Source organism: Festucalex cinctus, chromosome 15, assembly GCF_051991245.1.
Source record: "Festucalex cinctus isolate MCC-2025b chromosome 15, RoL_Fcin_1.0, whole genome shotgun sequence".
Classification (NCBI taxonomy): Eukaryota; Metazoa; Chordata; class Actinopteri; order Syngnathiformes; family Syngnathidae; genus Festucalex; species Festucalex cinctus.
This window is the reverse complement of record NC_135425.1, coordinates 6,460,279-6,477,330: the sequence shown is the minus strand read 5'-3', so window position 1 is coordinate 6,477,330 and position 17,052 is coordinate 6,460,279. Positions and strand designations below refer to the sequence as shown.

At 44.3% G+C, this 17,052-nt stretch overlaps 1 protein-coding gene across 4 annotated transcripts in view; it reads left to right on the top strand.

Annotated features, from left to right (window-relative positions):
• slc27a6 (solute carrier family 27 member 6) overlaps nucleotides 1–17,052 on the top strand; it is a 297,206-nt gene that overhangs the window by 204,846 nt on the left and 75,308 nt on the right. For 2 of the 4 annotated variants that reach the window (XM_077496910.1, XM_077496913.1), the window contains exons 4-5: nucleotides 1,922–2,046; nucleotides 16,168–16,260. In XM_077496910.1, coding sequence (XP_077353036.1) covers nucleotides 1,922–2,046; nucleotides 16,168–16,260 — 218 coding nt within the window. The remainder of the gene's footprint in view (nucleotides 1–1,921; nucleotides 2,047–16,167; nucleotides 16,261–17,052) is intronic. The other 2 variants (XM_077496912.1, XM_077496911.1) reach the window with 1 other exon arrangement.

The window sequence follows — 17,052 nt, the reverse complement described above, 5'->3', positions numbered from 1 at the left end:
TCGCGTTCAGGTACGCTCGGCTTTTTCTCCCGAGTGAGTCACGTTCAGGTACGTGCAGCTCTTTTCCCCAGTGAGTCGCGTGGTACGCTCGGCTTTTTCTCCCGAGTGAGTCGCGTTCAGGTATGCTCGGATTTTTCAGTTTGGTCTAGAGCCGATTTTTTGGATGAGTTCTGAGACATAAAATTCTCAAATTTTCTGGTCGAAAACCGATTTGGTCGAGAACAGAAGCGTTCAAAAACCGAGGTTTGACTGTACTTGGTATCGATCGATACCAAAATCTCAAGTATTCTAACAGCTCTACCCTCCAGCCAAGCGACTTTTATCAGTGTAACAGTTCGCAGCTCTGTAATGCCCGAGCGACAGGGAGGAGTATCGATACTCAGAACTAGAATATCGGTACGGTACCATTTTTATTAATATCGATACATAGATATGTATCGATATTTTGAACACACCCCTAATATCCACATACGAAAAAGGCCCAGGTTGGGTGTGAAAAAATCGGAACAGTACCGTTCACACTGCATGAAAAAATATTGCATAGGTCTCAAAGTCCAGTCCTTGAGGGCCGCAGTCTGGCACGTTTTAGAGGTTTCTCTCCTCCAACACATCTGTTCAAAAGATCAGTTAATCAGCAAGCTCTGAAGAAACCTGGTAACAATCCTGATCATTTGATTCAGGTGCGTTAAGAGGAAAACATGCAGGACTGCATCCCTCGAGGACATGAGGCCCCGTTCACATGAAACTCAACTCAACTCAACTCGCAGTTCGTCCACATGGCGACGTGGTTTTGGAGCTTGAAACCGATAACTTTTGGAACCGGGCTCCAGAGTGGAAAGATTTCTAAATGCACCCCGTACGTTCAAATGTGGGCACCATAGCAGGATAGCTACATCTCCCATGACTGCACACGAACCGCCAGCTAGTCTGTCAACCACAATGGCAGATAGCCGTGTCTTCGTCGTTTTGCGCAATCTCCTTAGCTTGTTTATGCTTTTACAGCAAAACGTTTTACGTGATGTTGTACTTGAATCACCCGGCATTGTTACTTCTCCTGTATTGTGTTCGTCTCACTGATCTGTATATATTACTGGATAGCCGATAGCCCATACACGCCCGTGCGAGCCGTTGAGGCGACAGGGCAGCCATCTTACTCCTCCCATCTCGCGAGCAGACTACTGTTTAAACTACTTTGAAGACCCCTTTTCTTTTATTGGTCAGTTGCTAGACCGCTGTTGTTTCTACTAACTACTTTCTCAAATGTTCCCTAATTTTGTTACTGTAAATATATAGGATCGTATGTCGAGAAACGTTTCTTGGGAGGAGTAATATGGCAGCCTTGCGGCCTCAAAATTTAGATCAGTGGTTTGTCTTCTTCGCTGATGCTTCTTCTACACTTTCTGTTAACCCTGTGGCAGCATTACAGCGCCACTCCAGACTTGACAAATATACATATATTATAGCCGTTAAACATCCTAGGCGTCGTCTTTTGGACACTCGCATGTCTTGAGACGGTTCTGCCTGTACAAGATTTGTTTGAGGAATGAAGCTTGCTTTGCTACTGTGAGGAACAGGGCCTGAGTTTGCGACCTATGATCTAGAGCAAAAAGCAAATGCTACGTCATCATGCTTGATAGACAGTGAATAGTAAAGTAAGCCTTCAACGTCCATGCCAGGACGTTTGTGAACTGGAGCATAGTACATGAATCGAGGTAGTAGTTCTTCTAAATTTTCTTTGTGAACCCATTTGTTTGTAAACTCCACTGTACATGACAGATTTCTGCTGCTGTATAAACATATATGTTCCAAATAGAAATCTGCGAGTATCTGGGGCCACAAAGTTGGAATGTGATATACTATATATACTGTATATTAATTTTATTCTTGTCATATTGAATGTCATGTTATTGATTCATCACAGGTGCAACATGCGTTCTAAAGAAGAAGTTCTCAGCCTCACAATTCTGGAATGACTGTCGAAAACATAATGCCACAGTTTTCCAATATATTGGTGAACTGTGCAGATACCTCTGCAACCAGCCAAAGGTAACACTGTGTTTGTTGATTGTATGTTGATAAATATAGATTGGTATTGTCTATTTTAAGGGCATCTGCATTTTCAGTGAAATTTGACATTTCTGTCTGAAGAAAGTCTTTCTGACAACAAGCACTAATTCCCAGTGTTTCTTGTGCTCTCCAGTCCAAATCCCATCTTCAATTAATTGTCAATGCTCCATGACGTCACAACTATAATGTACATTTTCCCGCGTGGCAAAAGCTGAGATGTTCTGCAATGGTCCTGCTAATAAACAAAGCCTTCCATGCCATTTGACCAAGACAGAGAGCAATTGACAAAATACCGTAAATTGCTTTAATGAATGATTTACTTTTTGCAGAGTGCTACATGATGTTACATATTCACTAGGATGTAATGATAAGTTATATCGCGATATTAAAATTACAATGGTATTGTTGTTGTCATGTCAATATTAAAATCGAAATCAAATCCAACTCTATTTATATACCTAAAAAGCACATCTGTTAAAAGTATTCCATTTGTGTAGTTCTAGCACTCTCTGATAGGTAGTTTATGAGTACAGTTCAACTCTCTTCCTGCCAAGAACGGTAATTAACGTTAACAGAAATCCCAACGAGTTCTGCCAATAACGTTAATTTTCGTCAACTATGTTTTTGTTTTGTTTTGTTTTTTCCAATGGGCACGGCAATATCTTGTGTCGCTCTGGTTTCATTAATTGAGTTGAGAACATTTTTTTAAATCACCCACTAACTATGGCCAGCAGATGTATTGTATCTCTTTTCAATTGGATCCCGTGGGTCAAATTACATAAAAACATGACAGATCTTAGGAAATACATTTGCCACATTAAATCTAATTCACAGAGTGTCACTAAACAAAAAATATTAGTGTCAAAGTCAAAGTCAAACACTTTTTTTCTAATTTTTTCCCATTATAGCTTGCTATCACTCAAATTACCTATTTTCAAATGGTGACTACTAAAGAACGGAATAAGGTGGAATCATACAGTTTTTTTCTAATGAGAGAATAGAATCCAATCCTTCATATGGAATCCACCATGTTTACATAGTCATAGTACACAATATTTTGTTTACCTTGAAATATGAGTGAATATGCTCGAAATCGTCCGGCACTCCATAGGTTGTCGTTTTGGACGTTTGGCAGTAAAAGAGTTAATTTAAATTTGGAATGTTTTGGCCACTACTACTTTTCGCCTGCTTCAGCCTAACACAGTATTGCGAACTACATAGACCATGGTACTTTGTGCCACTAAAGCCTGGTTCACACGGCAGGAGAATTTAGCCCCGAATTTCCCCTCCCGACAATCGTAAGGACGCGCCGAGAAGCAAGCGATAATCTTCACAGATAATCCTGCCGTGTGTCTTGTAACCACACACAGCGCCTCCCGATATCGGCGCTCGGAAGGACCCCCAACTTGAAATCGGGCATATCCAACATGTTGGATTTTTTTGGCCCGACTTGGCTCCATGCAGCCGATTGACGGTGACGTGCAGCCAATCAGAAAGCGAGCCAGCGAGGAAGCCGGTGGGAATCCAAAATCAAAACAGTCATGAAGCAGCAGAAAGTCCGTGCTGGCGCTATTACACTCTTTTTATTTTATATTTTTTACATTTTTTAAATTAATTATTATTATTAATTTTTTTTATACACGCACACACATTCTCCACAAATAAACGTGGTCTCCGGGTGGGACGCCAACCCGCGCCGCCAGCACCAAGCCGAGGGCAAGCGATGTCTCGCCAGTGCCCATTTACACTCCTTTAAACAACACCTTTTCTTTTTATGTCGCTTTTTCGGCTGAAAACCAGGATCCACTCATGTTGATGACTCGGAAGCCACGTTTAATCTCGAGAGGTTTTGCGAGACTTCCCGTCACATTCTTGAATGAACTCGGCTCGTGTGGAGTGTGTTGATTGTGTAGTGTGGCCGCACACCACGCACGGTACATTCAAAACTGGAACTCCCGTGATTTTTTCTCTTCACGTGTGGTGTCTGTCAAAGATTGCAAATCGGCCGACAATTTTAAAATCTTGCCGTGTGAACCAGGCTTAAGGCAATGGAGTAGATGCCACGGGCTTTTTTTTTTTTTTCTTTATTCGTTTAACTTCAAGTCAAGATGCCACGGACTTTCGACTTCCGGTTTTCACACCTCAGTGTTGTTTCTGGCCACTTATGACTAGGGATGTAACGATATCCAAATATCACGATACGATATTAACACGATATGAAGCCTACAATACGATAATTATCAGGAGGTTGGCGATATTTAAAAAAGGTCACAATATTGTAAAAAAAAAAAAAAAAAAAAAAAGAGCTCATACTAACAAAAGCACAATATTGTGCTTTTGTACATAACAGCAATACATATAAACTACCTCCAATCTTTAATAACACTTAATATTGAGGGACTTACTCTCTAATGCAAGCACACATTAAGTTCCTCCACATATTGACTCACTTCACAAGCATATTACGTTCCCCTTCATCTGACAATTAGTGTATTTTAAACATAGAAGGGCCAAAACATCCCTAATGAAAATTAGACTGCACTAAAAAACTAGCCACCAGAGGGTGCTACAACTGCACAAATGGAAAACAACCTGACTTTTTTAACATGTGTGGCATTTAAATATCGTGAACATGACGACGATGATATGTGGCAGTTTTAATATCACAATATCACGATATTGCCGGTATCGTTACATCCCTACTAATGACCTTGTTCCAACACATACAACCACTCCTGCGCCCCCCAACCACGAGCTCCCGCCAATGGGCGAGACTGCGTAGGGCGTCTCAGCTCTCTGAAATGCTTCAGACAACTGAGACAGACACACGACACACTCGCACCCGTCAGCGGGAACGCGGAACCGAGGGTCACAAAGATGCAAGCGCAAGAACTGGGAAACGGAAACAAAGCTGATGTGTGAAATCCAGGACGTCAGAAGGCCCGCCTCCTCCGTGGCATATAGGAGCACTTGACATGTGACATGACATGACATGGCCAAGCCTATTTCTTTGTCCTGTTATGTACAAAAAACACAATATTGTGCAACAACAATTTTTTTTTCTCACAATCTTTAGTTTTACAGAATTGTAATTTTTTTTTTGTTGTAATTAATATCGCCAACCTCCCCACAATATTGTGATAATTATCATATTGTAAGGTTCATATTTAGATGAAATATAGATATTTATAGATAGATATTTCGGTGGCGGTTGCGTCTTGGCCGCTCCCTGGGCCCCCTGTGGGGTGCGGTGTTGGGGTGCTTCCCCTGGTGCCCGGGGCGGTGCCGTCCCGGCGCGGTCCGCTGCTCCGTGCCCGGCGGCGCGGTTCGGGGTGGGTGGGCCTCCGGTGTGCCCCGTGGTTCCCTCTCCCCTCCCCCTTCCTCCCCCCCGTCGCCTCTCCCTCCTCGCCTCCTCCCGCCCATCCTCCTCTGCCTCCCGGTCCCTTTTCCCTTGTCGCCCTCCCTCCTCCTCTCCCCCCCCGCCTCCTGCCCTGCAGCCGCCCTTTCGCCTTCTTGTCGTCTTCTCCCCGCTTCCCCCGCCCCCCCCCCCCCCCCCCCCCTTCCCTGTCTGCCCTGCGGCCCCTCCCCCTCCCTCTCCCTGGGCCTGGGGCTCCCTCCCCGGCCCGGGCGTCGGGCTCCGGGGGCCGGGCGAGGGTTTGGGGCCTGCCCCACTCCGGTATAACTCCTGGCGCCCCGGGCGGGCTCCGGTGGCCGGTGGGCTGTTCGGTAGCCCTGCTGCGCTGGCTGTCCGCCCATTGTGGTGCCGGGTGGATGAGGTGGGGGGCGGCAGGGGGTGGGGGTGCTGGGGGGCGGGCGTGCCACCTACACCCGCCGGGTTGGGTGAGGCCCCGCTGGTCGCTCCTCTTACTCACTTCACTAGCTTGCACTATACACTTTATAAATATACACATAGGGCACACAACACATTTCTTGGTGGGGTGGGGAAGGGTGGAAACACCGTCTTCACCCTTCAACTCCCCTCCAATTTTAATGCACCTCACGTCCAAGGGGAGGGGTGAGTTGGGGCGGGGAGCCATCAGAGGGGATGGACTGCAGTGCCTGGCAGCGCTGTGGTCCCCCCCATTTGTGTCCCTGCCCCACCACTTTGTCCCTCCATTCCCTTTTTTAATGCACCACACATATACATATTCATTTTTTTGGGGGGGATACGGGTGTGTCGGAGTAGGGAAAAATCTGCTCCGACTCACCTGCTCCCAATTTTAATGCACCACACGCACACACTTGTATATACACTGGGTGGGGCCACATTCACGGTGTAAGGGTAGAGCTCGCCAGTCGGCGAGCTGGCGGACTCAGTAACAGGGTTAGGTGTCACTAGTACTCTGGCGTGACGACCGGGGCCTCTCCCCACCGGGCTCGGTGTTCTGGTGTTCCGCCTTCTCCCCTGGTGCTTCCTCCTCTGCTTCCCCCCTCCCGCCGCTGTGCAAATCTCGCGCGGCTGGAGGTGGGGTGGGCACATCTTCCCTCTCTGCGCTGCTGCCCGGTGCCGGTTTCCGGGGGGGGTGGGGGGTTCTCGCGGGGGGCCGGGTTCGCGGGGGGGGGGGTGGCGGCCGTCGGGGGGGGGGGCGGCTTGTTTGGGGGGGGGTGGAGGTATGGGTGGGTGGGGGGTTGGGTGCTGGGGGTCGGGGTGTGTTCGGGGGTTTGGGGGTCGGGGGTGGTGGGGCCTGGGTCGTGGTGGATGGCGGGTTTGTGTGGGGTGCGGGGGGGTCGTGGGGGGATGGGGGCTGGGGACCGGTGGGGCGCTGTGGGGGCCCGCTGGGCCTCGTTCTGTGGCCTTGGGCTCGGGGGTGTGGGCCGGGGCTGGGGCGGGGGTGTTCCGGGTGTCTGGGTCGGCTCGCCGACCGGTGTCCGCTCGGGTGGCTTGGGGGTGGCCTTGGTGCTGCCGCGGCCTGGGGATTCCGGGGGGGGGGGGGGGGGGGGGCTCGCTTTGCTGGACCGCGGTTGACGGCTTCTTTCTTTGGTGGTGGTCCTTATGCATGCCAGATCCGTCGCACCAGCATCTACTGAAACTCAACAGAAGTACCCTCTCCCTCCCACAGCCCCTTGAATCAGTTGGTGCTGGTGTCTGTGGTTCTCACTTTGCTTTATCTATCCTTCCCTCCTTCCTCTCTTTAGTTTTTCCTCTGGTCACTTGAGATCTTAATTTATTAGAAGTATGAGGTTTCTGGGGTTGGCATAAGACTCCGGTTTTGTAACCACGCAGGAGGGGTCTTGTTGGTGCTGGACTTCACTTTGATGGATTGGATGTACTGGCTTCTATTGATCTCACTCTGCCTTATCGATCCTTCCCTCCTTCCTCTCTTTAGTTTTTCCTCTGGGCTCTTGAGATCTCGCTAAATTTGCTGGAATTTAGAGGCTTCCGGGGTTGGCGTAAGACTTTGATTTTGTAATCATGGGGAAGGCAGGAAGTGTTTGGTCGGTGCTGGATGTCACTTTGATTTACCTTTCTTTTCTCTTTATTTCTTTTTTTTTCTGACCTTTTCTCTGGTCTCCTGACCATTTAAATCTCACGACTCTGGCAAGATTCTGAAGTACCTGGTTAAGGCGAAGGGTAATGGGATATTTATAAGGTTTTAGGTGAATGAATGAGTATAAATTTATACGTATTTGCACGCACGCACACGCACGCACGCAAACGCACGCAAACGCACACACGCAAACGCACGCACGCACGCAAACGCACGCAAACGCACGCACACATACACACACACAAAAAAAAAAAAAAAAAAAAAAAAAGAAAAGAGCAATGATGACAAGACGTTGAATCGGTAAGACTACCGAATGAACAATTCTGAGCTCTTCAAAAAAAAAAAAAAAAAAAAAAAAAAAAGAAATATAGATATTTATTGCATCGTCATGCTTGGGTATCGTTACATCCCTAGTACGGTATTCACAAGGTTTATGCCTCTTAATAGGTACCTTTCTTCTCCACTGTCATAGTTTGAATGTGTGTAGTTTCAGTCAAAAAGAAAATGCTACATGTGATAACGGCTTGAAAGGGAGACGCAATACCACCCATAATTTAGACTAGCATACATTCAGTGCGTCTGATTTACAATCTACTCATAAGTGACTATATTGCATCAAATATGAACATTTTCAATTTTGGACACTGTATAGTTCAAGTTAAAAACAGAAGAATTACAATGGAAACATATTTTTGTTAGCCTGGGCCTCGCTTCACAGGCATATTACGTTCCCCTTCATCTGACAGTTAGTGTAGATTTTCAACATAGAATGGCCAAAACATCCCAAATGAAAATTAAATTGCACTAATGAACTAGCCACTAGAGAGTGCTAGAACTGCACAAATGGAAATCAACCTGATTTTTTTTTTTTAACAGATGTGGTCCTATTAAATATTGTGAACATGACGACGATGATATTGTGGCAGTTTTAATATCACGATATTGCCCTTATCGTTACATCCCTACTACTCTCCTATCTCCTAACCTACAAATTCAGTTGGATTAATTTAGTGTTTTTTCTAAGGTTTAATGTGGAATTTAAAATGTTAATGTTAAAGATTTTTCTAGATTATGCATGCCCTAATAAACACTCCACAGTTTCTTGGTGGGGGAGAGTTGGAGTGGCACCTTGCACGAGCTTGACACAGAGGCTGCAGTTACACTTTAGGCCGGAGGTGACAGTTATGAGTAAAAAAGTTCCACAATGCAACTTTAAGGAAATCGAAATTGGGGCATATCTGGTAGAGCAACCTTAAACATTGTTTCAATATCCGATCATAAACAATGTTTTCAACAGTAGCCATCTGAATATCTGCAGGTCAACTGTTTTCATTTGCATTTGTCTTCTTAGAATTACACAGTTTACAAAAAAGAACAAAATACAAAAATTTACACAAAAATACAAAAAACTGGGACTGGGCCATGCGGCCACTGTCTGACATCACACATTTTCAATGGAAGACATGTCTGGACTAGTGGCAGGTCATTGTAGCGCTCACACTCTTTTATTATGAAGCCATGCTGTTGTGACACGTGCTAAATGAGGCTTGATTGTCACGCGAGGTGCGGAATTAGGACCCAAATGCAGACAAGCCATGGGAGTCTTTCTGTTCAAAAATACAAAGCAACAACTGAGAGCAGGTTTCTGAATCTGAATCTTTGCGCTGATGGCCATGGTCCTTTTCCTTCTTGGCCTGAAAGACACTATATTGTCCATTTCCTAAAACAATTTGAAATGTGGACTCATCAGACCACAGCACACTTTTTCGCTTTGCATCAGTCCATCTCAGATGAGCTCTAGTTCAGAGCAGTCGTCCGTGCTTCTAGGTGTTGTTGGAATATGGCTAATATGGTAGAGTTTTAACTTGTATTTGTAGATGTCAACTGTCTGTGATGACTGACAGTGGTTTTCTGAAGTGTTCCTGTGTCCACGTGGTCAAATCCTTAACACAATAGCCTTCGTCCTTTGTTGCCCCCCATTTTTGCCCGATTTTTTGGAACACGTTGCAGACATCAAATTCAAAATGAGAGAATTTAAAAAAAAAACATTAAAGTTCAGTTTGAGCAATAAATATCTTGTCTTTGTAGTGTACGGTCCAGTGTTTTATCCGTGGGTGATACATTCCATGGCCGCCCGCGATTAATGAATTTCCGCCATGTAGAGGCCACACACACACACACACAAAATCAGTTTTTCTGAATATTTTTTTTATGTTTTACTGAATATTTTTACAAAAAACAGAAAAAAAAATAACTCTGAAAAACAGGGGAAAAAAATTATTCCAAAAAACAGAAAAAAATATTCCAAAAAACAGAGCACCAACTGCTGTTTTTCAGAGTAATTTTTTTTTGGACCTCTGTACTCCAAGTGACTTGTTTCAGACCACTGACCTGTATACATGACTGGATTGCGGATAGCCCATACACAAGCCGTTGAAGTCACAGGGCGGCCATCTTGTTACTCCCACCTCACGAGCAGACTACTGTATAAACTGTACAGTGAGACATATGCAGCTTGTAGGCAGTTAGTATAAAGGCCGGAGGTGGGGTGGGTGTTTTGTTCTGGTTTTTTTTGTTTTTTTTCTTCCTTGTTAAAAAAAATAGTGACCACCCCGGCACAAACCCCCCACCCCGCCTCCGGCCTTATACTAACTGCCTACGAACTGTATATGTCTCATCTGTACGTATACCGTACAGTTTATACAATAGTTGTCTCGCGATGTGTGAGTAACAAGATGGCCGCCCTGTGACTTCAACGGCTTCCATTGGCGTGTATGGGCTATCGGCTATCCAGTCATATATACAGGTCAGTGGTCTGCAACAAGTCATTTGGAGTTCAGAAGTCCAAAAAAAATTACTCTGAAAAACAGAAGTTGGTGCTCTGTTTTTTGGAATAATTTTTTCCCCCCTGTTTTTCGGAGTAGTATATAGTAGTATTATCACTAAAAGTACTTCCAGTTTCTGCAAACATACTTCTGGTTTGCAAGCAAACAGGGCTCGACACTGCGACAAATTCACCCGCAAATGCGGCCAACTGTACAGCCTGTGCTGGTGACAAATTAATGCAGTCGCACGGCGCGAGTACATGTTTAAATGAGTGGTGTAACGGCTCATCTTTGAGCCGTGATCTCTTTGCTTCAAGCGCCACGCTTCGGGTCGTACATCTGCGGAACGCACTGCGGAGGCCGACTTGGAAATAAAAGCCTTCCAAGTGATACATTGATGTCGATGTAATTGCCTTGTTACTTGTATTTTGAAATTGACCCTAGCAGCGCATTTATTTATTTAATTAATTATTTATTTATTTATTTATTAAATCATAGACCGACATAAACATGTTAAATACTACACAAACTACTTACTGGTAACACAATAGATATGACAAGGATTAACATCCTTATAACGTCATTAACTCATTTGCTCCCAAAAATTGATAATTACATTCTATTTTATGTATTAACAGTGTCCCAAGGACGTATTTATACGTTTTTTTGTTTGTTTGTTTTTAATGATAGAGCATACAGAAGGCTTTGATGCAGCTTCTGAACTGAAGAGAACTGTTGAAGCAATGGTAGTTATTACAAAAAGCCAGCAGGTGGCGGCAGAGTATAAGCGATCAACCAGGGAGGGCCCTTTTGCAAACAAGCTGTTTCCCCCACAGTTTTAAATAGATTTGTGAATCATGATGAAACTTAGCTATATTCTAATGCTAATTGCTGCAAAACGGAAACAGATAGAAATATACTTTTTATCCTGATGAAAGAAGAGACTATAATCTTTCTTTTGGTAGGTTCCATGTTTTTCTAAAATAGAGCACAATGTTCTGTGGGCCTTGCAAAAATCAGTCAAAATTCAGTAAAACAGCCGGGAGCAAAGGGGGTTGCTTCAGTGAAAATGGCGGCGAGTGAATGAGTTAACTGCGCCACACAATGCATTCTGGAAACAATATATATGCAAAACAGGTAGATTTAACGCATCCAGAACACATACAGGCAAAGTGTTGCTGCGGCCATTTGTATTCATGTTATTTTTTTGGAACAATATGATTACAGTTTAGCTCCGTAATTTAGGACTGGCCCACAAATAGCGAAAATCTGCGTATAATTTGACGGTAATTGTTTTTAAGTTATATACCATTATTTTACCGGTCCGGCCCACTTGGTAATATATTTAACTCCATGCGGCCCCTGAGCTAATATGAGTTTGACACCCCTGATCTAAACAGTGTAGGCTTTCTATGAATCTACAAAAGCTGGCATAAATTAAGAATGATGGGTGTGAAATCCTGTGATTGGCTGGCAACCAGTCCAGGGTGTCCCCCGCCTACTGCCCAGAGCCAGCTGAGATAGGCGCCAGCACCCCCCGGGACCCTTGTGAGCAATAAGCGGTCAAGAAGATGGATGGATGGATGGGTGTGAAATCACTTTTTTTTTTTTTCCTGTATTACAATCTTTGGTCCACATAGCAGAGGTGGGAGTAAGTCATTGTTTTGCAAGTCACAAGTAAGTCTCAAGTCTTTGCACTCAAGTCCCGAGTCAAGTCTCAAGTCAAGACTGACAAGTCCCGAGTCAAGACTGACAAGTCTGAAGCGAGTCACAAGTCTTACACTTTGAGTTTCAAGTCCTTTCGAATCTTTTGAACAACATCGTAGATTATATTATTTCGGGTTGACCATTAAAGTAGGAGTCAGGGAGTGAACCCAGAGTGGTGCATCAGATTGCCGTGTTTGCAATGTAGTACCAGTGAGTTTACAGTCTCATTAACTACACAGCGAGCAACGATAATTAGACGGTAAACAACTGACATTAGCTTACTTACCGTTCTTTGAGCAACTTCAGACGTTGAACGACGTTTGAAGTTGTTGCCTCACCGTCAGCGATCTAATCTTGGACATACTGCAATTCATTTTTTTGTGAACCACCACGTAGTTTTTGTGCTCAAACTAGTGGTGCAACGGGTCACAAAAGTCATGGATCGGATTGTTAAAGGGGCTGTCTGCCGGATTCACTCAGGAAAATGCACTTTTTAAATACAGGATATACACACTTTAACTTTCTCTCAGTCTACACATCTGTGTTTTTGTTAACCTTTTGTGGTAATTTCATCCTAAACCCCCACCTCCCCAGCCTGTATTTTGCCATTTTGTGTTTGTTTTGTAAACAGCGGGACGTTTCTGTGGAAAGACAGTGTTTACAACCCTCCATTATTTTCACATAAATCACAGAGCGGAGGGGTGGCGTGTCGCAAACGTGGCCGGGCGAACGTGTCAGCTGCGTGACGTCACTCCCCAAATAAGTCATGAGTCCATGTTCAGTGTCAGCACACCAGTGCACATATTATCAAAGCAAGAAACTGATTTTAGCTTCTCGCCGATCCACAATAAGTTTCCAAGGGTCAAGGATCTTCATATCATATTGGGTTAAATTTTGCAACAATTCATTCTTTTGTAGAGATTATGCACAATTGTTTGTGACAGTTTTCCAGTCCACAATCACTGAGTCGCACTATGCTTAACGGACCAAAGAAAAACGTCTTTTGTTGCCTTTGTTTACTCCTCCCACAGTGGGCACATAGACATGCACGTACACGTAATATGGCAGAGCTCCTTATTGATGCAACACTGAAAGTCCTCTTTGTCCACTGTCCCTCTGTTATTTTGTTGAGTGGGTGAAAGCTTGGCCATGACACTGTACTCATTTGTGAACATCTGAATATCAGTAATTAGAAACGCAATGATTTACGCACATGAATTACACCCATCAAAGGACATACTCATACAGGAAGTGCTTATTGCTGTGTATGATAAACCCTGACTAATTGACTGGCAACCCTATGTGAAACAATATTTTTCTCCTTTTTGTTCAAGGGCCTGGTATTCAAAATCTAAATGTTAATAATTAAAGCTATCACTGAGAACTTAGACACTTGCACTCGCATGTTGGATAGAAATGGAATTTATTGTAAATTACCTAGTTTCATATGAAGAAACTGAGCCAACAGCTCATGTTTGGACTGCTTGTCCTCATTAAGGTGGCATGTCAGCTGGAGCCTATCCCAGCTGCCTTTGAGGTGAGAGACCATAGACTCGACTGGTCTAGCCTATTATAGGACACACAGTTTTTGGTCAAGATGAACAATCCGCGGTGGTTATTTTACCGTGACTAACTTGCCGCCTAATTTGACGTAACTTTGTGATGCTAACCCGCTGCTAAGCTAATGTGCTCTTGACGAGACGGCATGCAGATGCTATCGCGCAGCACCCTAAAAGTCCACATTTGTGTGATTCATACTCGCTAGTAATGTCTACAAGCGATCACGGCATTTTCTCGCTCCTCTGATTGACCAGTCAGAGACACTCATGGCAAAATAACCCTCGCAGGAGGGTTGCCAGTCACTGCCTAAACAATCGCTTGGGGAAAAACATTTTTCAATAATGCCTGCAATGTACAAAGCATGACGCCACAAATTGGCTACTACCATATCATTGGTGATTTTTTTTTTTTTTTCCTCTACAACACGAGGGCTCAACCACACAGGAGAAAATAATGAACTGTCTTGACTCGTGCAATTTGCCAGTGACTTCTGAAGGTTTGTGTTTTCTTTGTATTTGCTAAGTAAATGTGCTTCAAGTGCTTTAAGCAGTTACTGTATGTTACAATTAGAACTTGCAGGGTAAAAACTACCTGGACTTGTTCAATTCTCGGTTATTTTAATCACTTTTTAACTCCTAACCACCGGTTAAATTCTTAACCCGTCGTTAACTAACCGACCGCTAAATATGCATTGTTCAAAACATGGTTAGTCACGCTATTTGTTAACGGCACCGTCAAAGTTAACCGTAGTCGTTTACGTCACTGGTTAGCACCGATATATCCCACAATTCCACTTTTTGTTTACCTCCGAGTCCAAATGACCCCTGGCACTCGCCGAAACAGCTGCCCTGGGGCAGGCTGACGTAAGCACGGCTGCCAGTGTGCGCCTGCGGCCCCTCCGACCACCACCAAACATTCGCACCTTTCAGGCACCAGTGTGAGTGGCATGGGAAGTGTCTTGCCCAAGGACACACGACACATGATTTTTGGGGAGAGTGGGGCTCAAACAGCCAACCTTCCGGTTACTGAACGGCCGTGTCACGCCGCCATAGGCGGGCCAGTGTTCACTTTTATTTTGTCAAGTCACTTCCTGTTTTATTTTGAAGTTACTAACCACCCTCTCACCTCAGGTCACTTACCCTTCCTTCTGCTCAGCTCATTACTGGTCCACGTCCATGATTGCTTCCACCTGCCACCAATTACTAAGTCAATAAAAGCCATCATCCACCACCTGCAGTTTGCCGAAGTGTCACAACCCGTGCATGGAAGCGTCCTCACAGCCCTTGTACCACAGTCCTTGTTTTTGCCTTGCCTTGCCTTGCCTTGCGCCTTGCGCCTTGCGCCTTGAGTTTGCCCCTCTTTTTCCTCCCCAGCGGAGCGCCTTTTGTTGTCCCTTTCTTGAGTGCCCTTTTTCTCCTCTCCAGTTTGGAGCTCGTTTGGTTCAGTGTTTTGTCCCTCTGTAAGAGGTGTTTTCTGTTTCTTGTCAATAAACTGCAGCCTATTGAGGCCAACTGTTCACCTGCGCCTGAGTCCTCCATTCTCACGTCGTGTCAGACCGTCTCTACACCCTGAGCCACGGCCGCCAAAAACCTTGAAAACGCTAGGTTTTGGAAACAAATTCATCAATGTTTCTGCTATGTTTTGTAAAGACATATCTAGCTGCATTATCTTACATCCCACAATGTCTAAAAAGATTTTCTGGGTCAAGGCTGTCCTATTTCATGTTTTGTATTCTAGTTGCTGAACTTTTATCATTGAGCATTTCCCCAAATTGCAATATTCATGGTTTATCTATCTTTTACTGTGAGTTAAAGATTTCCCAACTAGCCGACGATACAGTTTTATGTCTTAGATAAGTCTCAAATTAAAATTGCATTCCATTCTATGGGAATTCATTTGGGGATTTTCTGATGCTTCAGGTCGAGAACTCAGTATTAACAAATCTGAGATATTATGTATAATATATAAGACAATTTGTAATTGATATTCTAGTTAAGCAAACTGTTAAATATTTATTCATATTACAAAAAAAAACTTCCGACAGACAGCATCTAAAATTTCCTCTCGAGTCCAACAAGCAAAGTTAATCTTTAACATGTGGTTACAGGGAGATCTTTCAATATTTGAAAGGGTATTGCTGTCAAAGACTGAAGGTGTGTCAAGATTTGTTTATCCCGCTTTATCTCTTTATAAATCATTCACTCTGTAAAGATATTAATAACAATCTGTTTGCGCATTTCGTTTGGGAAAAAAAAAAGTCACCATCTTTAAAAAAAAATATTAGAAGAAGCAAACACATGTTCCAATTAGATTACTGTATTGCACAATAAATGAGAGTTAAGAATAGAGTAAAGAATAAAAATGATCAATGATCAAATGGTCATTTACCTTTTTAACTTTGCCCTCTTTGGTTCATGTTCTCTTTCAGAAGTGTTTTTTGCCTGGTGTTTTGTAAAGAACTGATCCAAGGATGTTTGCTTTTTTTTTTTTTCTCTAACAATCCTTCGAAAATGTCCAAGGCAAACATCATCTTAGTGAGCAATCGCCCGACTGGTGAACACTTTTTCAGGTTGATTCTTTTCAACAAATCTGAAACTTCATGGAAACTTCAGGTACGGCGAGCCATCTTTTTCCCCAAATTTTTTTTTTGCTGTGTGCACAGCGCGCATGCTCAGTGCAAACAAAACCCCTACACCACCGAGCGAATGCTCCCTGCTGCGCACACTCTGCCAATAATGAGAGCGCCACTGCCCCCTAATTTAGTGGAGGTGCAATTGCACTTTATTCTAGGACAGTTAAAAAAAATAAAAATAAAAAAATAAAAAAGCATGTTCCCCGAGGTCAAACGCGCCCCCCTGAGGGGACCCGCCCCATTATTTGAGAAGCACTGGTCTAGCTGAAGACGCTGGGCGAGTGGAGCACCACTGGAAACACGTAACCTCTACTATGTGACTTTGAGCAAATATTTTTTTAAACAAATAACTATAAACTAACTAGGGCGGCACGGTGGGTAGTGGTTAGTACGTCCGCCTCCCAGTTCTGAGGACTCGGGTTCGAGTCCAGGCTCCAGCCTTCCTGGGTGGAGTTTGCATGTTCTCCATGTGCCTGCGTGGGTCTTCTCCGGGTACTCCAGTCTTCTCCCACATTCCAAAGACATGCATGGCAGGTTAATTGGGTGCTCCGAATTGTCCCTAGGTGTGTGCGAGTGTGGATGGTTGTCCGTCTCTGTGTGCCCTGCGATTGGCTGGCAACCAGTCCAGGGTGTACCCCGCCTACTGCCCAAAGCCAGCTGAGATAGGCTCCAGCACCCCCCGCGACCCTTGTGAGGAATAAGTGGTCAAGAAAATGGATGGATGGATGGATGGATGGATGGATGGATGGATGGATGGATAAACTAACTATTT